The sequence below is a fragment of the Solenopsis invicta genome, chromosome 5, assembly GCF_016802725.1.
Source record: "Solenopsis invicta isolate M01_SB chromosome 5, UNIL_Sinv_3.0, whole genome shotgun sequence".
Taxonomy (NCBI): Eukaryota; Metazoa; Arthropoda; class Insecta; order Hymenoptera; family Formicidae; genus Solenopsis; species Solenopsis invicta.
The window spans coordinates 22462411-22485909 of NC_052668.1; the positions used below are offsets into that span (position 1 = coordinate 22462411).

The following is a 23499-nucleotide window of genomic DNA, read 5'->3' on the forward strand; positions in this document are numbered from 1 at the left end:
TACCAAAAAAATTAAATTATTTGCAATTTGCGAAAAAAATTTAGAATCCTAGCATCACTTTATAATGGACAATATAAAATCTTACGCATAAAAATTTTTATGTACAAAAAAATGTATCGGAGATTTTACGCCAGTAATCATTACAATTACTTTATCATAAATGTTCCTAAATATTAATATATTACCGTACAAATCTATTGTATACAAAATGATTTAACTTCTGTTTTCATTTTATTTAATCGCGTTACTTGTAGTTTTATTATTCGCATCGAGAAATTTTTAAACAAAATTTGCCTCGTGAGAATTGTCATGGATATGCTCGACATGTTTTCTGAGATTTAATATGATGGCAGTATAAAACATATTTGCGAATAACATTTTAAATACGTTATAACATAATACAGTTACGTTTCAGCTTCATAATGTTTTAATGTAAGCTTTTTAGGACTATTCCTTTCAGAACATAGTGAAACTATATGAACGATGACGTTTGGTTCATCGCTCATATCTTTCATATACAATATATTTATTCTTTGCTATATTGATGAACTGTTTTGCTGAACAGATACTTAAATTGTAACTGTAACTATAAATATTTCAAGTGTTCTTAGCGTAACAAGAAAAAAGATTAATGTAAATTTTATTCTTCAATTTTACAATTAATTTTTTTAAGCTAAAGAATTTCCTATTTTTCTTAAATTCATTCTACTAGATTTTATTAAAATAAAATCCAAATTTTTTACACATGAAAAGAACAATTTTGCTGAATTACAGATATGAAAACAATTATGTTGAACCATTTAAAAAATTGTATCAAATGTATAATTTGATTGCTAGAATGTCAAAACTGTTTACTGCAATATTGTCGTGCTTCGACATCCTACATAATTATTTTGATAGCCCCCTACATAAAATTACTTTCTGATTTGTATCTAACTAAATTTTTAGCACTAAATGTGTAGCAATTTTGCTGCAATAAAATTGTTCTTTACGCGTAAGATATTTCAAATGTAAATAATTGACAATGAGTTATATGAAATAAAAATTATTTCTGTAAAAATCATCAAAATCTTTTCAACAGTGTATGCAAATCGGCACGAAATCGTATATGAAAGATTGCTATCATATACCAAATAAGTGTGCGCTTGGTCTGATATTAATAATGATGAACAACCTCAAAGCTGGAAATTTTATGGATTTATCTTTAGCCAATTTTTGCAACGTAAGTATAAATTTCAACGGAATTATTTTCATGTAGTCATATAGAATTATTTTCAATTATTTATAAGAATAGATAAGAAAAAATTTCAGATCGTGTAAGCGTCCGTGGCTTACTTGAATTTACTTTGTACTTTTTATATTTAATATAATGGTATCATCGATACGGGATGTATTATAGTAACATTAGCGCTAAAATATTTAATAAAAATTAAATATACTCTAGCATATTTGCTAGTGAGTCTTGTTATATAAATGATTCACGTAAATGTAAGCTTGGTATATAAATAAATAGAGTTAAAATTTATGATATTGACGAGATTGAAACTGCAAATTAACTAGAATAATTATGACATAAAGCTGTGTTACATACTGTGTTACGCAAAGTACATGTAGCTATATCCTGCGTACTTGTCTGCTGATTGTAATACTTCCAATGTGACGTTACGCACTATAGAAATAGCGATTACACGTATATCCACGCAACTATGTTGAAACTCGTAAACTTTATATCGTTACGCATTGCACTCGACAGTGCCACTCGTTACGTATTGTCATCGACATGATCCTCGAACATGCGATGACTGAGAAAGGGGGACAGTCCCTCGCGTACGCATGTCTTCCCCTTACTTGCACATGACATGTACGGTACGCACCTGCACGCGATCACGGAATCATTTCCCCGCGCTTGCGTCGCCACACGGACGTCGAGACCCTGCCGTATGCGTATTTCAGTCGGTGTTGCTCCATGCGAACGACAGCATGCACGATCGATTCCAACCAGACAAGATACACAATGTACGTTACGAACAAGACGTACACTACGCTATGCAGCTGTGCCGGTGGATCCTGAAACCAATCGGTATCTGGCATCTGATTCATGAACGCTCGTCGCAAAGCGAGAAGTTTCTTTCATTTATACTGATCCTCGCGTGCTTGTCCGGTCTATGTTTCGTGCTTGTACCCGCCGGTCCGTACATTCTATTCCGCGAGAAAGATATCAATATCAAGGTCAAGCTCTTCGGACCGGTCGGCTTCTGTCTAACTTCCGCGATCAAGTACTGCTTCCTCGGAGCGCGCGTCTCGGCGATCGGAAGATGTATCAAACACGTTGAAAGCGACTGGCGGGTAGTACGGTATCAGGATCATCGCAAAATGATGCTGAAAAACTCTCTAGTGGGTCGCAGACTAACGACGCTGTGCGTAATCTTCCTTTACACCGGCGGTATGTCATATCACACCATCATGCCATTATCATCTGGGACGAAGACGAACGGTAGTTTCACAAGTAGGCCCTTGGTTTATCCGGGATACGATCTTTATGTTGATCCTCAGGCAAGTCCCGCTTACGAGACCATCTTTTTCATGCACTGTCTGTCCGCTATGATACAGTATAGCTGTACGACGGCGGCGTGCAGTTTGGCCGCGAGTTTTGCGACACACGCGTGCGGACAGGTGCAGATATTGATGACACTTTTGGACGATCTAGTCGATGGAAAGAGGATTAAAGGCACCGTCGCGAAACGTCTAAGCTTGATAGCGAAGCATCACGTGCGTGTGCTGAGGTGAGAAGAAAACGGGGAAAAAGTGCCGAGATAGTTAACACGTCGCACTTCTAAACTTATTTGGGACAGATACATGGCACGTTTCTAGATTTACGGCCGACGTGGAGGAAATTTTACGTGAAATATGCTTAATGGAACTTGTGGCCGCCACCTTGATTATATGCTTGCTCGAGTATTATTGCATGATGGTAAGACAATTGCGATAGTGTACGTCATGATAACGTAATAACTTTCTGCAAATAAATTTTGTCGTGCTACTTTAACAATTATAATAATTGTAACGGTAAAGATCTTTCCCTTTCATTGATAACTTGTGAATATTGTACGCTTGTTTTCTCAGGAATGGGCGAATAGCGACGCCGTGGCCATCCTCACGTATTTTATTTTATTGATATCTTTAACGTTCAACATTCTAATATTCTGTTACATCGGCGAACTCCTCATGGAAGAGGTATTTTTTTTTCAGTATTGCTGATAATAAAAATTTTTTTTACAGATGAATCTGCAATGACTAAAGATCAATAATGTATCAATCTATTTTAAATAATAACAAACATGATGCGATTATATTGTTACGTCCTACAGTCCCCGCCTCCTGCCGATCGTTTGAGTATTGCGTTCAATTGTGACGAAGATACGATTGATACGATGCGATCGGCAGAAAGCAGGAACCGAAGAACGTAATACTTATAGTCAATTATTTTTATTAGTATGGTAAAATCGGTTCAGCGGCGTATGAAATTAATTGGTACGATTTACCTGGCCATAAAGCTGCTGATCTTATTCTGATTATCACAATGTCTCACTATCCGCCTAAACTTACGGCTGGCAAGTTCTGCGATTTATCCCTGAATACTTTCAGCACTGTAAGTCTCATAAATAACCATTATTATATTCCGTTATTCCGTAAGCAATTTTTCTACATTGTAATCCCCCTCTATTCATTTTTTGTAATTTTGTTATTATTAATTTAATGTTTCTAAAACTTACATTTGTTTTTAGGTACTTAAATCATCCGTAGTGTATTTAAATTTACTTCGGACAGTTACACAATAAAGCTTATGCTTCTTTCAACTGTTCCTGGCAGCGAGTTTGTTATAGGTATATTTTTTCTCAAGAAATATTATATAGAAATCGATAATAAATTAACATATATCACATTTGTTACATGTCATTTAGTCTGCCTTAAAATATATAAAATTTTACTAAACAAAATTAACTTATTATAACAATTTCATTAACCGTGACATAAAAAAGACATTGTGTTTAAAAATTAAAATTTACCATACCAGGAAAAGATTAGAAAGCTGCAAGTATATTGTAAAACAATACATAAAATACATCTTTATATCATATGTAATGCACAGGTAATATATAAAAAATTGCTAGAGATGCATCACTTGAAAGAGGTATCAAAGCTACGCACTCTCCCTTTGTGTGAGTGAAACTATACTAGAACTTGTCATGAACTTCCGAGCCCTTCGCATTTGCACATCACTGAACAAACCCGCGAACAAGCATTAACCGAGGGGAAAAAGTCAATCGTACGCAAGGCTAAGCACCTAGTCGTACATGAAGCGAACATGCACGCGATATTGGAATCACTATTTCCCCGCGTTTGCGTTGCGAGAAATGGAATGTCGCGCAGCGTCCGCGTGTTTCAGTCGTCGTTACACTTTGCCAGCGACAGCATGAGTGATCAATCCCTTACAGGAAAGATGTTCAAGGTATATAATGTACACCATAAGCACGACATACGGTGCACCATGCAAGTGTGTCGCTTGATCCTGAAACCCATCGGTATGTGGTACGTAATCTACGGTTGCAGAAGGAGAAGCTCATCTTAGTAACATTAATCTTCTTATGCTTATCTGCTTTATTCTTTGTCCTGATACCTTCTGGGCTTTCCGCGAAAAGGACATCTACAACAATATCAAGCTCATCGGTTCAGTTGGCTTCTGTCTAACTAATACGATTAAGTATTGTTACCTCGGTATGCGAGCCGCCACATTCGAAAAATGCATTCGACACGTCGAAGACGATTAGCGGATCGTGCGACAGCAAAATCATCGTGAGATAATGCTGAAGAACATGCTGATGGATCAAAATTTCGGTCAAAATAATCTTGATTAATATTTTTTTCATGAATGTTTATATACATTTTACAGTTCTGTAAAACACGCGCCAACGATTTTATCGGTTGCAAAACGTAGTAGAATCCTACAGTTAAAATTGTTGATTTATAAAACTGTAAAATGTATATTGGGTATGTAAATATATAACTCACGCAGAAAAATATTAAGCTACCAGAACCATTTTGACCAAAAAAAATTTATTTTTGCATATTTGTATGTGTTAACCACATGTTGATTTAATTATATTTCTTATTATTTATAATATTTTATATTTTTATCAGTATAGCAAAATTGGTTCTGCAGTCTATGAAATCAATTGGTACGATTTATCCGGGAATAAAGCTCTCGATCTCGTGTTACTCGTGGTGATGTCTCATCATCCACCTAAACTTACAGCTGGCAAAATTATCAATTTATGCATTAATATATTTGGTGTCGTGAGTTTTTCATATAATTATTGTCATTATTTTGGTAATTGCTGAACTTGTTTATTAATCTATCTGTACATTTTTCTTTCTTTCTTATTTTTGTAATTGTAACTCTTTGTAATTTTAACTCACTTTCAGGTATTCAAAACACCAGTAGTGTATTTAAATTTACTTCGCATGGTTACATAATAGAATTTACATTCCATGCATCATAATCTTCATTACTTAAAATTTGTCAGATAGATATATTTTTACTATAATAGATATTGTGTGTATATAGAAAAAGTATTAATAAAATAACACATGTTATTGATTAAAATATCTTTCATACCGTATGTACACAAAATGTGTTCTTCTGTTACGTACGTAAGCATATTCGATCAAAAAATATGTTTACATATTTTACAGAAAAAGAAAAGATATTTCTAGATATTTATTTTATTTTTTACTTACTAAATCATATTTGATCTAGCATAAATCATTCAAAAAAATATTTCTTAATTCAAAACAATGTAAGAAAACTATGAACCACACGAAAAAAATTAGTATCAAATCACTAATTCATTGTTTCATATGTATAAGCAAGAATACCTGATCATCTTGAAAGAATTTATAATCTTAAACAGACATACTTTGCTAACATAAAGAAATTTTGTTTTTTTCATATAAGCAAATTATGTTTGTTTAAGTTTATCAAATTCTTTCAAAAAAATTTTATATTCTTCCTTATTTATGAAATAATAAATAATTTGATACTATCTTTTTCTGTGCATTTTTACGTAATAATTTTTGCAAATGACAACATACAATCGAAGCTGTACATCTTTATCACAAAATCAATTTTTCCAGCCTGTGCTATCTTCCTATCCATTTTATCCTCATACATATAAAAAATTAATGATTTTAAAATTAACAAAAAATAAAACTTATTAAACAAGATGTTTTACTTACATGTTACAAAATAAGAACAAGATAATATTTATATTTATGTACACATTTTGTAACAAAACAATATCTCAAATCTATCTATTATTAAAACGTTGATAACCAACTTTTCTGCTTTCATAAATCACTTCATTTTAAATCATATCACATTATTCAATTTAAAAAGACGATTTAATCAATCAGTAGAAACATATGCGGAAACAGTATATGCAGCTTTATATGCTGCAGAAAAACCCTCCACGCAGGCAGTAATACAACTGTGACCAAACAATGTTTCCCTCGACAAAATCGATTTTTCAAGTCCGTACTACCCTCTCCTCCCTTTCTACCCTACTCCATCCTTTGTCCTCTAATATGCTGCTATTATCGCTGAAAGTACTTATTGCGGTCATGCGCAAATTTTTTACCATTCTACAATCACTATGGTGCCAGCCAGTCGCCCGCGCACCTTCAACGCGACAATATGGGCAAAATCCCAACGTGGTCTAATGCGAATCACGAGAAGGACGTAATCGACATTCTGATATGGAACCGATGGTTACTGCGGGTTCTTGGAATCTGGCCACTAATATATCCGAATACCACAACGATCGAAAAGATTCTGGCAACGTTCTCGTTCGCCTCATGCTGGACTGTGCTTGGTTTATTTCTGGTACTCACGAGCATATACACCTTCACGGACCGAAGTATCATGGGTGAGAAATTGAAAATGCTGGGCCCGTTAGGCTACGTGTTCTTTTCTATGCTGAAATACTTTTTTCTGGTGATACGTCACAAGAGTATTCGACGATGTATTCGAAATCTCAGTACAGATTGGCACAAGGTTCAAGAAGAATATCACCGGGAGATCATGATGAGGGACGCGGAGAAGGGCCACTTGCTGTCCAAGTTCTGTATAGTGTTCATGTACTGTGGCGGTTTGTCTTACAACACGGTGATGCCTTTTCTGTCGCAGACACACGATGCAAACGAGCAAAACATTACCATTCGACCGATGGCTTATCTCGGCTTCGATATTGTTTTCAATTTGCAGCTAATGCCAATTTATGTGTTTGCTTTTTCCCTTCAATGTTTCACCGGTATCGTTATGTTCAACATCACTACGTCGGTATGCTGCTTAGCGGCTATGTTCGTCGCCCACGCGTGTGGACAAATCGACATCGTGATAGCGCGCGTGGAGAGCCTTTTCAAGGAAGAACGCAATCATATAAAGTTTGAGAAATGCATGGCGATTATCGTGCAGCATCATGTACGAGCGTTAAAGTGAGTGTCTTATTTTGCTACTTGCACTTCTCAATATAATCTCTGCACGAAAATATATCCTCTGAATTTCTTTATTAGGTACACAAAACGATATTTAATATTATCAGCCAATGAAAAAAATTAAGTCTTTTCTTTTTATTTTGTTAAAAATATATGGGTAAATGCCAGCTCATATCTTTATAGATTTTCAGCTAGCATCGAAGATACTTTGCGCGAGTTATGTCTAATCGAATTAGTGGGAACGACATTGATAATGTGCTTGGTAGAATATTCATTAATAACGGTAATTAAATATATCATTCAAAATAATTAAGCAAAAATTTGTAACACTGTGTAGAGTTAATATTTCTTTCTTCATATTTGATATATAAAACAATATATTCCATCCGCAGGAGTGGAACAATAGTGACAGTATAGCGATCTTTACATACTTTTTTCTATTAGTTTCATTTGTCTTCAACATCTTTATATTTTGTTACATCGGGGAATTATTAACGGAGCAGGTGCTTATATTTAAATTTTGCATATCAGATTGAATTACTTACAATTTCGCAGAAATTAATTTGGGCTGATCAATTATATTATATATGTACAATTCTCAAATATATAAAGTTGGATATATAGTGCAGCAAAGTCGGATATACTTCGTATAAAGTTGAATGGTATAATTTGCCGGGAAAAATCGCTCTTGATCTACTGTTCATGATTAACACATCTCGATATCCAGTACAAATTACCGCTGGAAGATTAATAAGTCTCTCTCTCGCTAGTTTTGGAAATGTAAGTATAATATGTTCAACACAGAAATATATTAATTCAAGACAGTAAAAGTCATTAAGTTGAAATAAATTATGGTCTGTAGAAAGTATAATTTATATATTACAATAATAGTTCGTGCACTTTATAGGTTTTGAAAACATCGGTCGCATATTTAAATTTGCTTCGAACTGCCACTGCGTCATGAAATAACATGTAATCATTCTGATACTGTCGACTTCTGACACTCTGATAAAAAAGCATTAATTAATATTTTTTAAGATAAAAATGTATACATGTTAAATAAATGATTTAACGCATAAATTCATGAGAAGTTAATGCTGCTTTTAAAATTAATAAAAAGTAAGACTTATTAAGCAAGATGGTTTATTGTACTTGCATGTTTAAAAAAAATATGAACAGGTAACATTCATATTTATGCACACATTTTTTAACAAAACAATATCTCAAGTTTATCTATTATTAAAGCATTGATATTCAACTTTTTTGCTCTCGTAAATCACTTCATTTTAAATCATCACATTATTCAATGTAAAAAGAAAATTTAATCAATCAGTGGAAAAATACGCGGAAATAGCAAAAGCAGTTTTACATACTGCAAAAAAACCCTCCATACAACCCTCCATAATCCGCTCGACAAAATTGATTTTTCAAGCGCACGCAAGTGCTATCCTTTCCCTTTCCTTTCCACACTTTGTCGAAAACACCTGCGATTATCACATATGCGCAATTTTTTACCATCACGCTATTGACAAAGTGTACTTTGTTCTCGCTAGGCTAAGTTTAACATGTCCTGATTGAATGTGAACAGTGAGAGGGATATAATCTACTTTAGTACAGAGCCGGTGTACATACTCTACGAGTTCTCGGAATCTGATCGCTAGTATATTCAGATACTTCGATCAAGAAGATCCTGACGATATCGTCCGCATTACGCTGATTCAAGCTCAATTATCTTTTGATCCCTATGGTCATCTTTAAGCTCTCGGAATATAAGATCATAAACAAAAAATAATGATGCTCGTATGAAGGTGAAAACTTCCTGTTTATTTTTATGCTAAAATTTTTTTTCTTGATCCATAGGAACATCCAGTGATGTATTCACGTGCCGATTGGTGTGTAGTCCAGCAAGACGATATAAAAAAAAAACATAGCGAAAGACCTGTAAGTTTTGTATGTTCATGTATAGCAGAGGCTTGTATTATCATACCGCGATGCCATTTCTATCGCACAATATAGTCAATGAGCAAAATATCAACCCAATGCTTTATTCTGTGGTTTCGAAATCTTTTTCGATTTGCATTTTATGCCAGTCTATGTATTCATCTTTTGCGCAGTGGCTTTCCGGTATCGTTACCACAGCGATGTGCTATCAAGTCAAGATTGTGATGATTCGTCTAGAAAGCCTTGTGCAAAACGTGAATTTCAAGCAATGTATACCAGTTATCGTGAAACACCACGTGCAATCATTGAGGTGAGTGTTTGTTGCATATCGCGAAAAGAATTGCATGTCTGTATCAACTATTGCAGATCGGATTATTTAAATTTGAAATTTATATGAGTAACAGATGAATACACTTAAACAAAAAAATAAAAAATTTTTTAATTTTTATATATGTAATATTACGAACTTTATAAATAAAAAATAATACTAATTTAGCTTGTATTCGCAGAATGCTACCTTACAAAAATAGAAAAATATTTATAGATGTAGCAATAATATAGAAACGTAACAGAAAAAGGGATACAATCTTTTAATAATAACATCCTGTACACTTGTTTTTTGTCTTTGAAAGAATTAAAAGTACCACGAAGAGAAGTTTATCTCGAAATCGATTCCCCGCAAGAGATGGTGCGTTTTTACGTCGTTGCTAGCGTCCCTAACAAAAACACTTCACACAATGTTAATCGCGCACAGACTATACAGAGACTATACATTAGCCTTTATATCGCGCAGACAAAAGGATATCCTACAATTCGAGCGCAAGCGCATGTCTAACGACTTGCAATCAATGCCGCGCGTCTACCTCGTCCAGTCTTTAACAGTCGCTGTGATCGCGAACATGCCAAGTACGCGCGATGAAAAGGATCCCACTTATCAGCGAGACATTCGATATGTCTTTAAGCTGAACAAATGGATTCTGGGCTCGATCGGCATCTGGCCAGTCTCGATTCGAGGCATCGGACGGTACGCGTCCAAGATCGCGATCGCGCTCGGTAATCTCGCGTTAAGTTTCGCGATAGTGCCGTGCGCCTTGCACATTGTCTACGACGAGAAGGATATCATCATGAGACTGAAGCTAAGCGGCCTGCTGGCTTTCTGTCTCGTCTCGATGATCAAATATTGCATTCTCGCGATACGTCGCCCTAAGATACTGCGCTGTATCGAATACGTAAAGAATGATTGGTGGCAGGTCGGTGTTGACAAAAATTGACATAACGCATCTCACTAATTTGCAAAATTCAATACAGAATGGTTCGAATGAAAATAAATGAGTGAATTGGTGTGATTTTTGTTGTAAAATATTCGTTTTTTCGAAACTACGATTCTCAATTTAAAAATATTTAAAAAATTAAAAATTATTTTGCAAAAATGACGTAATGATATTTGAAATAAGCACAGACAAATGCACGGTTTAATTTAATTTTTCTTTCTATCTACATTAGCCACAATTTCAATTTGAAGACAACAGAATAAATAATTAAATAATTAATAAGTAAATAATTAAATTTATAAATAATAATATCTTATTTATCAAAAGATAAAAATTACTGTCAATACTGTAACAGGCGACGTTCGGATCCGACCGGGAATTGATGCTAAAGTACGCTACCCTCGGTCGTAATTTAACGATAATTAGCGCATCCTTCATGTACACTGGCGGCATTATTTATTACATGATTCTGATTCCGTTCTTTTCCGAGAACAAGATCAACAATCGAACGGTCAGACCACTCGTATATCCGACATTTAGTAAATTTCGCCAATCCCAGATAAGCCCGATATACGAAATTGTATATGTGGTTCACTGCATGTGCGGATATACCACATATTCGATAACAGCCGGTGCATGCGGATTGGCCGCTGTGTTCGTTACTCATGCGTGCGGTCAGATCCAAGTGATTGTATCGCGATTGGAAGCTCTCTTAAATGGCGAAAATCCGAACATTCATCAACGAATCGCTGTCATCGTGAAGGATCACGTCCGCATAATGAGGTAATCCTTTAGAACAACAGCTCAATGATTAAAAATTTATGACAACTCAATGATATAAAGAAATTAGAAATATAATTAAAATTGCTTGACAGTTTGCAGCCTAAATTGCAGCAGACAACAAAGTTTTGAAAATATTCAATGATAAGATATTAAGATCTTATTATCTTATGTAATACTATTTATAACTTAGCATAATTAATTTGTATTAAAAAATAATGTTGCGTATTCATTTCATCAAACCTAATTTAATTTGATATCGAAATAATTAATATATTTTGCATAATTTTGTTCATACAAATTGTTTAATTACTTTGACTTCGTTGTATAAAGAAAGTAATAGAGAATGCAACAGGTGGTTTCAACAAACGTTCACGTTTCATTTCAGTGAATGGTGCTATTATATATAAAGCAACAAGCTATAAACTTGCGTTGTGTAACATTAATTTGCATTTATACATAATGCACATGGCAGCTAAATAAGCAGTTATGTTACAATAAGAATTTACAATTCAAATTTCCTCATACAAGTTAAGCTGATTTATTCTAGGTTTTCAGTCGTGGTGGAGGAAATTTTACAAGAAGTATGTTTAGTGGAGTTCTCTAGCTCTGTATGCACGATATGTCTACTCGAATACTACTGTATAGTGGTGCGCAAATATATCAATATATCTATAAAAAAAAAAAAAGAGATTATCAGTAGCGCGAGGAACTTGAAAATTATATTTGCTGCTTATATTTTAATAGGATTGGCAAGACGACAATAAGCTTAGCTTAGCAAATTACTTTTTACTCTTTGTTTCATTCTGCTTTAATATATACATGTTATGCTATATTGGGGAGCTTCTCATAGAAAAGGTACAGTTATATTTTTTCAGATTTTAAAGTTCCTTGTAATTATGATGAAATATTAGTCTACGATTGATGTTGCAGAGCAGTCAAATTGGATCGATGTGCTATATGATCAATTGGTATCAATTATCGCCAAGATCAGTTCGCAGTCTTATATTAATAATCGCTATGTCCAGCCATCCCATAAAACTTAGTGCTGGTAGAATGGTAGATTTGTCATTAACAACTTTTGGAACTGTAAGCCATTACGTGTATTTGTTAATTTTAACTAATACGAGTATGTGTTCAGTCTTCAATTTTAAAGCAACACTTACAATAATTTTATGGAAAAAATTAATATCTCCAGAATTATATATTATTTTAATAATATTCTTGTATAAGAAATTTCATTTTATTTTAAAAATTATAAAAAACTGAATCACTGTTAAAGGAACACTATGTTTTAATATGATTTTTAGGTACTGAAAACTAGTGTGGCATATCTGAGCTTCCTACGGACATTAGTTATGTAAATATGACTGCAATTTTGTGGCATAATTAAAAAAAACTATTTTAAATTTAATATAGCTAATATATTTAGTGTAGAATCTTAGTATATACAATAATCTTAGTATATATAACAATATTATCTCAATATCAAATAGCTACATAATCACATTTTTTTCTTAATTATGTCGTTGAGCCAAACGTGCACAAACTTTTAATCTCTTAATTTTTTTCAATGCTTATTAACAATTTAATTTAATTCTGAGTTAAATAAAGCAAAAAATTTTAAATATGGACAGTTTACTCAATTCTACCTATTCAATTTTGTAAATAACAAATTAAAATTGAAAAAATCCCAGCAAAATGGTAAAAGCAGTTTTTTAATTTATTGAATGATTAATCGTATTATGCGCAAACATAGCTTTCTCAAACCAAAGTTGCATTTGCGCATAATGCGATTGATCGATGAACTAAAAAAATTCACCCTACTTTTTCGAATTGGAACCGCCGAAATATAAAATGCGCTCTACACAATCGCTTTCCGATTAATAGCGCGCACACGATTTGCCAGACTCTCATTGATTACTGGCTGACCATTGTAAAAGGATACCCGCAAGCGCACGTTCTCGGAACCTTGCAATCAATGCCGCGCGTCCGCCTCTTCTTCTTGCAGTCTTCGGCATAATCTGTCACCGCGAACATGTCCAATATACGCGATAAGTCTACGACGTTGCATAACTCCAGTTACGAGCAAGACATTCGATATGCCTTCAAGGTGAACAATTGGATTCTGGGCTCGATCGGTCTTTGGCCAGTCGTGATACGAGGTATTGGACAGCACGTGCCCAAGATTGCGATCGCATTTTGGAATTTCGCGTTAAGCTTCGCGATAATGCCCTGCGTTCTGCATATCGTTTATGATCAAAAAGATACCATCACAAGGTTGAAGATAGGCGGCCTGTTGACCTTCTGCCTTACCGTGAAGGCGAAGTATTGCATCCTCGTGATACGTTGCCCTAGGATACATCGTTGCATCGAACACGTAAAGAATGATTGGTGGCAGGTCGGTGTTACTAGTATCTGACATAACGTATTAATGTGTGGAATTCATTGCGAGGTATCGAGAAAATTAATTGAATAAACAGAAACACGTGATTAAAATAATTTTAAATTAATTCAATCTTGCAATCTCTTATCCCAGTTTAAAAAGTGCATCTACTTTATGCAATTACAGAATGATAATCCATTAACAATTTTACTTAATATAATAATACAAATACTTATACAAGTAATACTTCAATTTAAAAAAAAAAAATTATAAATATAAAATTGATAAATGTTGATCTTTCTTTTCATCTATCGATAAATAAAAGTTACTAGTAATACTGTGACAGGTAACATTCAGGTCCGATCGCGAGTTGATGCTAAAGTACGCTAACACCGGTCGCAATCTGACTATAATCGGCGTGTCTCTCATGTACGGTGCTGGCATTATTTATAATATTATTCTGCCATTCTGTTCCGAGCACAAAATCGGCAATCAAACTATCAGACCGCTCATCTATCCAATCTACAGTAAATTTAGCCAGTTACAAATTAGCCCAGTATACGAAATCGTGTATATGGCTCATTGCATGTGTGGATACACACTATGTACAGTGACAGCCGGTGCTTGCGGTTTGGCCGCTTTGTTTGTTACTCATGCGTGTGGCCAAATCCAAATACTTATTTCACGACTAGAAGATCTATTAACTGGCAAAAGGTTCAAACAAAACCCGAACGTTCATCGTCGAATCGCGGTTATCGTACAAAATCACGTACAAATAATAAGGTAATGTATAACGATTTACGTTTTCATAAATTTCGCAATAATTTACCGATACGGAAAAGAAAAAATTGTGAATTAAAAAAAATTTAATGTTTTTCCATTTAAGTTAGTAAATAAAAAATTTTTTAATATCAAATTTATTAGCAAAAAGGAATAACTTTTTTCATATTTAATTTGATATTTTAAAAGAATTATTTTTACTATATAATTTTATTCATATAATTTAATAACTGCTTTATTGTATTAATACAGAGTGTTTCTTATAACGCAATCATTTAGAATTTTAGAATAACTTTATTGTTTTAATAAAAAAAACAAAAATACCAAAGGCAGAGATTTCGAGATTTTTATGAACTACATTATCACATTAATGAGAATATGCCATCTCATTTAAAAAAAATTATTGATTTTTAAATAATCGAGTTACAGGAAACATAGTATATAAATATGATAAAAGAATGCAACAGGTTATCTCAATCAACCTTCATATCCATTTTCATCAATATAAATTAATTTTGATCTTGGTTTAATTTATTCTTTATAAATCTTATAACTGCAAAAAAATAAAGAGCAAGTTAAACCAAGATCAAAATTAATCTACGCTGGTAAAAACGGACCTCAATCCATTTCTGCAAACGTTATCATTGCGTGTTAAAAAAAACGCGCAAGTATATTATATCAGCCTACAATTATGTGTTACTGTATACTAACCTACCTACTGTATACTAACTTCAAACGCTTAATTGTATTATACAATAGTTAAACAAAATAACATTCAAATTTTCTTATACAAGTTGGAGTGACTCATTCCAGGTTTGCGGCCACGGTGGAGGAAGTTTTGCAAGAAGCGTGTTTAATAGAGTTCACTAGTTCCATATGCACAATATGTATACTCGAATTCCTCTGTATAGTGGTGCGCTAACATGTATTAAAAGAAAAGAAAAATTCAACAACTCTTAACAAGATATCTTGTAAAATTACAACTGTGATTAAAAATTTCATAGGATTGGAAGGCGAACGATACAGTTAGTCTAGCGACTTATCTTACGCTATTTGTGTCATTTTGCTTCAATGTTTACATCCTATGCTATATCGGCGAACTTCTCATGGATAAGGTACATCTTCATTTTTCTGATGCGTTTAATTTCAATATTATCTAATCATAATTGAGTGATAGTTAGCGACTGATTTTACAGAGCAGTCAAATTGGATCGATATGCTATATGATCAATTGGTATCAACTATCGCCAAAATCAGCTCGCAGTCTTGTACTGATACTCGCGATGTCTAGCCATCCTATAAAAATCAGTGCTGGTAGAATGGTAGACTTGTCATTAATGACTTTCGGAAATGTGAGGCATTATGCACTTGTATTAATTTTACTTTCAATTTTAAAGTAAAAATTCGGGAAAAAATCAATATCACTATAAATCATTTAATAATATTTTTGTAATAAATCTAATAAGATTTTTCTTAAAAATCGTCAAAAGTTAATTTATGACTAGAGAGATATCACATATATCTTGTAATATAAATTTTTTTAGGTACTAAAAACTAGCGTAGCGTATATGAGCTTCCTACGAACGTTAGTTATGTAAATGTACAATTATGTGACATCTATTAAGAAATATTTTAAATTTGATCTAGTTTATGTTTCCAACATAAAAGAAACGTTAGAAACAATTTTCATATATATGTTATATGATATTAGTTATAGAATAAAATATTTATGTCTGTATATCAAATGTGCACATATTCACTTTCCTTTTATCCTATTAGCTTTTACCGTTGAACTACCTGTATGTTATAAAACAACTTCAGCCTTTTTCTTACTTTTTCAAATAACGTGTGCTAAAAAATAATGTAATTATGACGATTAAAAACAACAGTTGAGTTCCAGTTTTCTTAATTTCATTTTTATCTTAACTTTACCGACTTCTCAAATAACCGATCAAAGATGAATAATTTAAATGAGAAAGAGAGAAGTATCTTTGCGATCTAGAAGCAACGGGGCATGAGGTACGCACTGCACTATTCATCACGCGCACAATGATCAGACTATTCACAGGTGGAAGGATGCCTGGAACACGAGCGCAAGCGCAGGTTCTGCGACCTTGCAATCAATGCCGCGCGTCCACCTCGTGCAGTCTTCAGTGGAACCTGTCATTGCGAACATGGAAAACTCACAGAACGAACGTGTGATGTCATCGAACGCGAGTTACCAGCAAAATATACGATACATCTTCAAGCCCGGTAACTGGATCCTCGGCTCAATCGGCATCTGGCCTATCTATGGAATCGGACGACATGCGTCAAAAATCGCGATCGTGCTGTGTAATTTTGCGTTAGCCTTTGCAATAATACCTTGCGTTCTGCATATGATCTACGACCAGAAGGACCTCAACATCAAACTGAAGCTCTTCGGATTGCTCGGCTTCTGTACTACTGCAATGATGAAGTATTGCATTCTCGTATACGTCGACCCAAGATACGTCGACCCAAGATAATGCATTGCATCGAGCACGTGAAGAATGACTGGTGGCAGGTCGGTGTTGTCGATGCATAAAGTGTGTTACGGAATTGACAGGCAAAATTTATCAGCGCAATAAATACGACTCGATTTTTCCTTTTACGCGAAAATGATGTGATTTTAACTTTAATCTAACATTTTTAAGCAGCTTCAAATTTTTCAACTGTATATCTTTCAACTTCAAATAAATATTCAAAATTTCATATTCTTGAATACAATTTTTACTATGTTGTTTATTCAAATCGAGCATTTAAACCTAGTGAAGATCTAGCGTTGTAATAAAAAAATGCCAGTGTAATAATATTACATTAAAACAAAAATTTGTTAAAAAGTTAAAATGTTTAGTGCAATGCACGCGACTAAATATTGATTTGTTTTAATTAATTAAAAAATTTGAATGGTTGGCATAAATAAGCTATACTTATTTTTATGCAACTAAATAATTATTGAAACAATTTAATTGATCGTATCGGACTAAATATTTTAGTTTTTTTGCTCAGTATAGAAATCAGATTTTTTTCGTGAATAATTCCTTTAATTAAAACTTTTATTGAAACGGAATTTTAAATTACATTTTATTCATCGACAAAGTTACATTATCTAATTTCAATATCTGCGAGTGTACATTTTTCCATGTTCGCAAAAATAAATTAAGACAAATCTCGTTTTCAAATGATTTTATAACTTTTGTGATAAATAATGATTATTCTGTCACTCATCTTTCCTCAGCAAGTAACCGTATTTATGAAAAAAGACATAAGTAACAAAATAATTATTATTAACTCTTATAACAGGCGAAATTCAGCTCCGATCGCGAATTGATGCTGAAATACGCCACTACCGGCTGTAGACTATCCATGATCAGCGCGACTTCCATGTACATCGCCGGCTTCATTTTTCATCTGGTTCTACCATTTTGCATTGAGCACAAGGTTGACAATCAAACCATTCGACCACTCGTGTATCCGACTTACAGTAAGTTTTTCAAGGCGCAGGCGAGCCCGATATACGAAATAGTATATCTAGCCCATTGCGTATGCGGATACACTATGTATTCTATTACGACTGGATCGTGCGGATTGGCCGCTGTGTTCGTCACTCATGCGTGCGGTCAGATCCAAGTGATTGTATCGCGATTGGAAGCTCTCTTAAATGGCGAAAATCCGAACATTCATCAACGAATCGCTGTCATCGTGAAGGATCACGTCCGCATAATGAGGTAATCCTTTAGAACAACAGCTCAATCATTAAAAATTTATGACAACTCAATGATATAAAGAAATTAGAAATATAATTAAAATTGCTTGACAGTTTACAGCCTAAATTGTAGCAGATAAAAAAGTTTTGAAAATATTCAATGATAAGATATTAAGATCTTATTATCTTATGTAATACTATTTATAACTTAGCATAATTAATTTGTATTAAAAAATAATGTTGCGTATTCATTTCATCAAACCTAATTTAATTTGATATCGAAATAATTAATATATTTTGCATAATTTTGTTCATACAAATTGTTTAATTACTTTGACTTCGTTGTATAAAGAAAGTAATAGAGAATGCAACAGGTGGTTTCAACAAACGTTCACGTTTCATTTCAGTGAATGGTGCTATTATATATAAAGCAACAAGCTATAAACTTGCGTTGTGTAACATTAATTTGCATTTATACATAATGCACATGGCAGCTAAATAAGCAGTTATGTTACAATAAGAAGTACAATTCAAATTTCCTCATACAAGTTAAGCTGATTTATTCTAGGTTTGCAGGCGTGGTGGAGGAAATTTTACAAGAAGTATGTTTAGTGGAGTTCTCTAGCTCTGTATGCACGATATGTCTACTCGAATACTACTGTATAGTGGTGCGCAAATATATCAATATATCTAAAAAAAAAAAAGAAAAAGATAATCAGTAGCACGAGAAACTTGAAAATTATATTTGCTACTTACAATTTAATAGGATTGGCAAGACGACAATAGGCTTAGCTTAGCAAATTACTTTTTACTCTTTGTTTCATTCTGCTTTAATATATACATGTTATGCTATATTGGCGAGCTTCTCATAGAAAAGGTACAGTTATATTTTTTCAGATTTTAAAGTTCCTTGTAATTATGATGAAATATTAGTTTACAATCAATGTTGCAGAGCAGTCAAATTGGATCGATGTGCTATATGATCAATTGGTATCAATTATCGCCAAGATCAGTTCGTAGTCTTATATTGATAATCGCTATGTCCAGCCATCCCATAAAACTTAGTGCTGGCAGAATGGTAGATTTGTCATTAACAACTTTTGGAACTGTAAGCCATTACGTGTATTTGTCAATCTTAACTGAAACGTGTTCTATCTTCAATTTTAAAGCAACACTAGCAAAAATTTTATGGAAAAAATTAATATTAGATAAACTCCAGAATTATATATTATTTTAATAATATTATTGTATAAGAAATTCTTTTTAAAAATTATAAAAAGCTAAATCACTGTTAAAGAAACATTATATTTTAATATAATCTTTTTAGGTACTGAAAACTAGCGTGGCATATCTGAGCTTCCTACGGACATTAGTTATGTAAATATGACTGCAATTTTGTGGCATAATAAAAAAAAAACTATTTTAAATTTAATCTAACTAATATATTCAGTGTAGAATCTTAGTATATATAATAATCTTAGTATATATAACAATATTATCTCAATATCAGATAGCTACATAATCACATTTTTTTCTTAATTATGTCGTTGAGCCAAACGTGCAAAAAACTTTTAATTTCTTCATTTTTTTCAATGCTTATTAACAATTTAATTTAATTCTGAAAGTTTAATAAAGCAAACAAATTTTAAATATGAACAGTTTACTCGTTTTTACCTATTCAATTTTTTAAATAACAAATTAAAATTGAAAAAATCCCAGCAAAATGGTAAAAGCAGTTTTTAATTTATTGAATTAATCGTATTATGCGCAAACATAGCTTTTTCAGAACAAAGTTGCATTTGCGCATAATGCGATTGACCGATGAACTACAAAAACTCACCCTACTTTTTCGATTTGGAACCGCCGAAATATAAAATGCGCTCTATACAATCGCTTTCCGATTAATAGCGCGCACACGATTTGCCAGACTCTCATTGATTACTGGCTGACCATTGTAAAAGGATATACGCAATGCCAGCGCAAGCGCACGTTCTCGGAACCTTGCAATCAATGCCGCGCGTCCGCCTCTTCTTCTTGCAGTCTTCGGCATAATCTGTCACCGCGAACATGTCCAATATACGCGATAAGTCTACGACGTTGCATAACTCCAGTTACGAGCAAGACATTCGATATGCCTTCAAGGTGAACAATTGGATTCTGGGCTCGATCGGTCTTTGGCCAGTCGTGAAACGAGGTATTGGACAGCACGTGCCCAAGATTGCGATCGCATTTTGGAATTTCGCGTTAAGCTTCGCGATAGTGCCCTGCGCTCTGCATATCGTTTATGATCAAAAAGATGTCATCAAAAGGTTGAAGTTAGGCGGCCTGTTGACCTTTTGCCTCACTGTGATGGCGAAGTATTGCATCCTCGTGATACGTTGCCCTAGGATACATCGTTGCATCGAACACGTAAAGAATGATTGGTGGCAGGTCGGTGTTACTAGTATCTGACATAACGTATTAATGTGTGGAATTCATTGCGAGGTATCGAGAAAATTAATTGAATAAACAGAAACACGTGATTAAAATAATTTTAAATTAATTCAATCTTGCAATCTCTTATCACAGTTTAAAAAGTGCATCTACTTTATGTAATTACAGAATGATAATCCATACACAATTTTACTTAATATAATAACACAAATACTTGTACAAGTAATACTTCAATTAAAAAAAAAAAAATTATAAATGTAAAATTGATAAATGTTGATCTTTCTTTTCATCTATCGATAAATAAAAGTTACTAGCAATACTGTGACAGGTAACATTCAGGTCCGATCGCGAGTTGATGCTAAAGTACGCTAACACCGGTCGCAATCTGACTATAATTGGCGTGTCTCTCATGTACGGTGCTGGCATTATTTATCATTTTGTTCTGCCATTCTGTTCCGAGCACAAAATCGCCAATCAAACTATCAGACCGCTCGTCTATCCAATCTACAGTAAATTTAGCCAGTCACAAATTAGCCCAGTATACGAAATCGTGTATATGGCTCATTGCATGTGTGGATACACATTATATTCAGTGACAGCCGGTACCTGCGGTTTGGCCGCTTTGTTTGCCACTCATGCGTGTGGCCAAATCCAAATACTTATTTCACGACTAGAAGATCTATTAACTGGCAAAAGATTCAAACAAAACCCGAACGTTCATCGTCGAATCGCGGTTATCGTACAAAATCACGTACAAATAATAAGGTAATGTATAACGATTTACGTTTTCATAAAATTTCGCAATAATTTACCGATACGGAAAAAAAATTGTGAATTAAAAAAATTTAATGTTTTACAATTCAAGTTAGTAATTAAAACATTTTTTAATATCAAATTTATTAGCAAAAAGGAATAACATTTTCTTATTTAATTTGATATATTAAAAGAATTATTATTACTATATAATTTTATTCATGTAATTTAATAATTACTTTATTGTATTAATACAGAGTGCTTCTTATAACGCAATCATTTAGAATTTTAGAACAATTTTGTTGTTTTAATAATAAAAACAAAAATACTAAAGGCAGAAATTTCGAGATTTTTATGAACTACATTATCACATTAATGAGAATATGCCATCTTATTTAAAAAAAATGTTGATTTTTAAGTAATCGAGTTACAGGAAACATAGTATATAAATATGATAAAAGAATGCAACAGGTTATCTCAATCAACCTTCATATCCATTTTCATTAACTAATAAATTAATTTTGATCTTGGTTTAATTTATTCTTTATAAATCTTATAAATGGAAAAAAAATTAAAGAGCAAGTTAAACCAAGATCAAAATTAATCTACGCTGGTAAAAACGGACCTCAATCCATTTCTGCAAACGTTATTATTGCGTGTTAAAAAAAACGAGCAAGTGCTATTATATCAGCCTACAATTATATATGTTACTTACTGTATACTAACTTCAAACGCTTAATTGTATTATACAATAGTTAAACTAAATAACATTCAAATTTTCTTATACAAGTTGGAGTGACTCATTCCAGGTTTGCGGCCACGGTGGAGGAAGTTTTGCAAGAAGCGTGTTTAATAGAGTTCACTAGTTCCATATGCACAATATGTATACTCGAATTCCTCTGTATAGTGGTGCGCTAACATGTATTAAAAGAAAAGAAAAATTCAACAACTCTTAACAAGATATCTTGTAAAATTACAACTATGTTATTTAAAATTTCATAGGATTGGAAGGCGAACGATACAGTTAGTCTAGCGACTTATCTTTTGCTATTTGTGTCATTTTGCTTCAATGTTTACATCCTATGCTATATCGGCGAACTTCTCATGGACAAGGTACATCTTCATTTTTCTGATGCGTTTAATTTCAATATTATCTAATCATAATTGAGTGATAGTTAGCCATTGATTTTACAGAGCAGTCAAATTGGATCGATATGCTACATGATCAATTGGTATCAATTATCGTCAAAATCAGCTCGCAGTCTTGTACTGATACTCGCGATGTCTAGCCATCCCATAAAAATCAGTGCTGGTAGAATGGTAGACTTATCATTAATGACTTTCGGAAATGTGAGGCATTATGCACTTGTATTAATTTTACTTTCAATTTTAAAGTAAAAATTCGGGAAAAAATCAATATCATTATAAATCATTTAATAATATTTTTGTAATAAATTTAATAAGATTTTTCTTAAAAATCGTCAAAAATTAATTTATGACTAGAGAGATATCACATATATCTTGTAATATAAATTTTTTTAGGTACTAAAAACTAGCGTAGCGTATATGAGCTTCCTACGAACGTTAGTTATGTAAATGTACAATTATGTGACATATATTAAGAAATATTTTAAATTTGATCTAGTTTATGATTCCAACATAAAAGAAACGTAAGAAACAATTTTCGTATATATGTTATATGATATTACTTATAGAATAAAATATTTATGTCTGTATATCAAATGTGCACATATTCACTTTCCTTTTATCCTATTAGCTTTTACCGTTGAACCACCTGTATGTTATAAAACAATTTCAACCTTTTTCTTACTTTTTTATATAACGTGTGCTAAAAAATAATGTAATTATGACGA

The 23499-nt window shown here is 33.1% G+C and overlaps 6 protein-coding genes across 9 annotated transcripts; all 6 read left to right on the plus strand.

The window, feature by feature from the left end:
- Positions 1–1009: 1009 nt before the first annotated feature.
- Positions 1010–5665, plus strand: LOC105195347 (putative odorant receptor 19b). The gene is made up of 5 exons (XM_011160722.3): positions 1010–2783; positions 2872–2971; positions 3124–3234; positions 3494–3649; positions 3786–5665. The coding sequence occupies exons 1-5, from the start codon at positions 1834–1836 to the stop codon at positions 3837–3839; spliced, it is 1371 nt and encodes a 456-aa protein (XP_011159024.2). The 5' UTR covers positions 1010–1833; the 3' UTR covers positions 3840–5665.
- Positions 5666–6047: 382 nt separating this feature from the next.
- On the plus strand, positions 6048–8634 carry LOC120357702 (odorant receptor 85b-like). Its single transcript, XM_039448940.1, has 5 exons — positions 6048–7554; positions 7738–7837; positions 7947–8057; positions 8179–8334; positions 8462–8634. Exons 1-5 carry the CDS (start codon positions 6755–6757, stop codon positions 8516–8518), a joined length of 1224 nt encoding a protein of 407 aa, XP_039304874.1. The 5' UTR covers positions 6048–6754; the 3' UTR covers positions 8519–8634.
- A 143-nt stretch (positions 8635–8777) lies between these two features.
- LOC105195349 (odorant receptor 4) lies at positions 8778–13176 on the plus strand. 2 transcript variants are annotated; one of them, XM_039448928.1, is made up of 6 exons: positions 8778–10745; positions 11122–11549; positions 12097–12196; positions 12294–12404; positions 12480–12635; positions 12857–13176. In XM_039448928.1, the coding sequence occupies exons 1-6, from the start codon at positions 10233–10235 to the stop codon at positions 12908–12910; spliced, it is 1362 nt and encodes a 453-aa protein (XP_039304862.1). In that variant the 5' UTR covers positions 8778–10232; the 3' UTR covers positions 12911–13176. The 2 variants fall into 2 exon arrangements, with proteins under 2 accessions (XP_039304862.1, XP_039304861.1); XM_039448927.1 differs by having other exon boundaries at positions 8778–9495; positions 9669–10745; positions 12480–13176.
- A 158-nt stretch (positions 13177–13334) lies between these two features.
- On the plus strand, positions 13335–16450 carry LOC113003067 (odorant receptor 43a-like). Of its 3 annotated transcripts, none has more exons than XR_005574708.1 (6): positions 13335–13947; positions 14279–14715; positions 15526–15625; positions 15717–15827; positions 15914–16064; positions 16257–16450. XR_005574708.1 is itself a non-coding variant. In XM_026130901.2 (6 exons), the coding sequence occupies exons 1-6, from the start codon at positions 13585–13587 to the stop codon at positions 16308–16310; spliced, it is 1221 nt and encodes a 406-aa protein (XP_025986686.1). In that variant the 5' UTR covers positions 13335–13584; the 3' UTR covers positions 16311–16450. The 3 variants fall into 3 exon arrangements, 2 of the variants coding, with proteins under 2 accessions (XP_025986686.1, XP_025986687.1); XM_026130901.2 differs by having other exon boundaries at positions 15909–16064; XM_026130902.2 differs by having other exon boundaries at positions 15914–16450.
- A 147-nt stretch (positions 16451–16597) lies between these two features.
- On the plus strand, positions 16598–19846 carry LOC105195350 (odorant receptor 4). The gene is given in 7 exon segments (XM_026130913.2): positions 16598–17186; positions 17189–17257; positions 18037–18461; positions 19008–19107; positions 19206–19316; positions 19392–19547; positions 19767–19846. Coding segments are annotated over 7 exon segments (1266 nt in total). The 5' UTR covers positions 16598–16835; the 3' UTR covers positions 19821–19846.
- A 130-nt stretch (positions 19847–19976) lies between these two features.
- Positions 19977–23361, plus strand: LOC105195351 (odorant receptor 43a). Its single transcript, XM_026130896.2, has 6 exons — positions 19977–20869; positions 21201–21637; positions 22435–22534; positions 22628–22738; positions 22820–22975; positions 23168–23361. The coding sequence occupies exons 1-6, from the start codon at positions 20507–20509 to the stop codon at positions 23219–23221; spliced, it is 1221 nt and encodes a 406-aa protein (XP_025986681.1). The 5' UTR covers positions 19977–20506; the 3' UTR covers positions 23222–23361.
- Positions 23362–23499: the final 138 nt, after the last annotated feature.

What these genes read in the sequence shown, in the direction of transcription:
- LOC105195351 (XM_026130896.2), top strand. Translation starts at nt 20,507, where the DNA reads ATGTCCAATATACGCGATAAGTCTACGACGTTGCATAACTCCAGTTAC. An exon ending in AATCACGTACAAATAATAAG is followed by an intron (nt 21,638 to 22,434) that starts GTAATGTATAAC and finishes GACTCATTCCAG; the next exon opens with GTTTGCGGCCACGGTGGAGG. An exon ending in GCGAACTTCTCATGGACAAG is followed by an intron (nt 22,739 to 22,819) that starts GTACATCTTCAT and finishes TTGATTTTACAG; the next exon opens with AGCAGTCAAATTGGATCGAT.
- LOC120357702 (XM_039448940.1), top strand. Translation starts at nt 6,755, where the DNA reads ATGGGCAAAATCCCAACGTGGTCTAATGCGAATCACGAGAAGGACGTA. An exon ending in GGGAATTATTAACGGAGCAG is followed by an intron (nt 8,058 to 8,178) that starts GTGCTTATATTT and finishes TTGGATATATAG; the next exon opens with TGCAGCAAAGTCGGATATAC. An exon ending in CTCTCGCTAGTTTTGGAAAT is followed by an intron (nt 8,335 to 8,461) that starts GTAAGTATAATA and finishes TGCACTTTATAG; the next exon opens with GTTTTGAAAACATCGGTCGC.
- LOC105195349 (XM_039448927.1), top strand. Translation starts at nt 10,233, where the DNA reads ATGTTAATCGCGCACAGACTATACAGAGACTATACATTAGCCTTTATA. An exon ending in TAAAGAATGATTGGTGGCAG is followed by an intron (nt 10,746 to 11,121) that starts GTCGGTGTTGAC and finishes ATACTGTAACAG; the next exon opens with GCGACGTTCGGATCCGACCG. An exon ending in TCGAATACTACTGTATAGTG is followed by an intron (nt 12,197 to 12,293) that starts GTGCGCAAATAT and finishes ATATTTTAATAG; the next exon opens with GATTGGCAAGACGACAATAA.
- LOC105195347 (XM_011160722.3), top strand. Translation starts at nt 1,834, where the DNA reads ATGTCTTCCCCTTACTTGCACATGACATGTACGGTACGCACCTGCACG. An exon ending in GCGAACTCCTCATGGAAGAG is followed by an intron (nt 3,235 to 3,493) that starts GTATTTTTTTTT and finishes TATTTTTATTAG; the next exon opens with TATGGTAAAATCGGTTCAGC. An exon ending in CCCTGAATACTTTCAGCACT is followed by an intron (nt 3,650 to 3,785) that starts GTAAGTCTCATA and finishes ATTTGTTTTTAG; the next exon opens with GTACTTAAATCATCCGTAGT.
- LOC113003067 (XM_026130901.2), top strand. Translation starts at nt 13,585, where the DNA reads ATGTCCAATATACGCGATAAGTCTACGACGTTGCATAACTCCAGTTAC. An exon ending in GCGAACTTCTCATGGATAAG is followed by an intron (nt 15,828 to 15,908) that starts GTACATCTTCAT and finishes CTGATTTTACAG; the next exon opens with AGCAGTCAAATTGGATCGAT. An exon ending in CATTAATGACTTTCGGAAAT is followed by an intron (nt 16,065 to 16,256) that starts GTGAGGCATTAT and finishes AAATTTTTTTAG; the next exon opens with GTACTAAAAACTAGCGTAGC.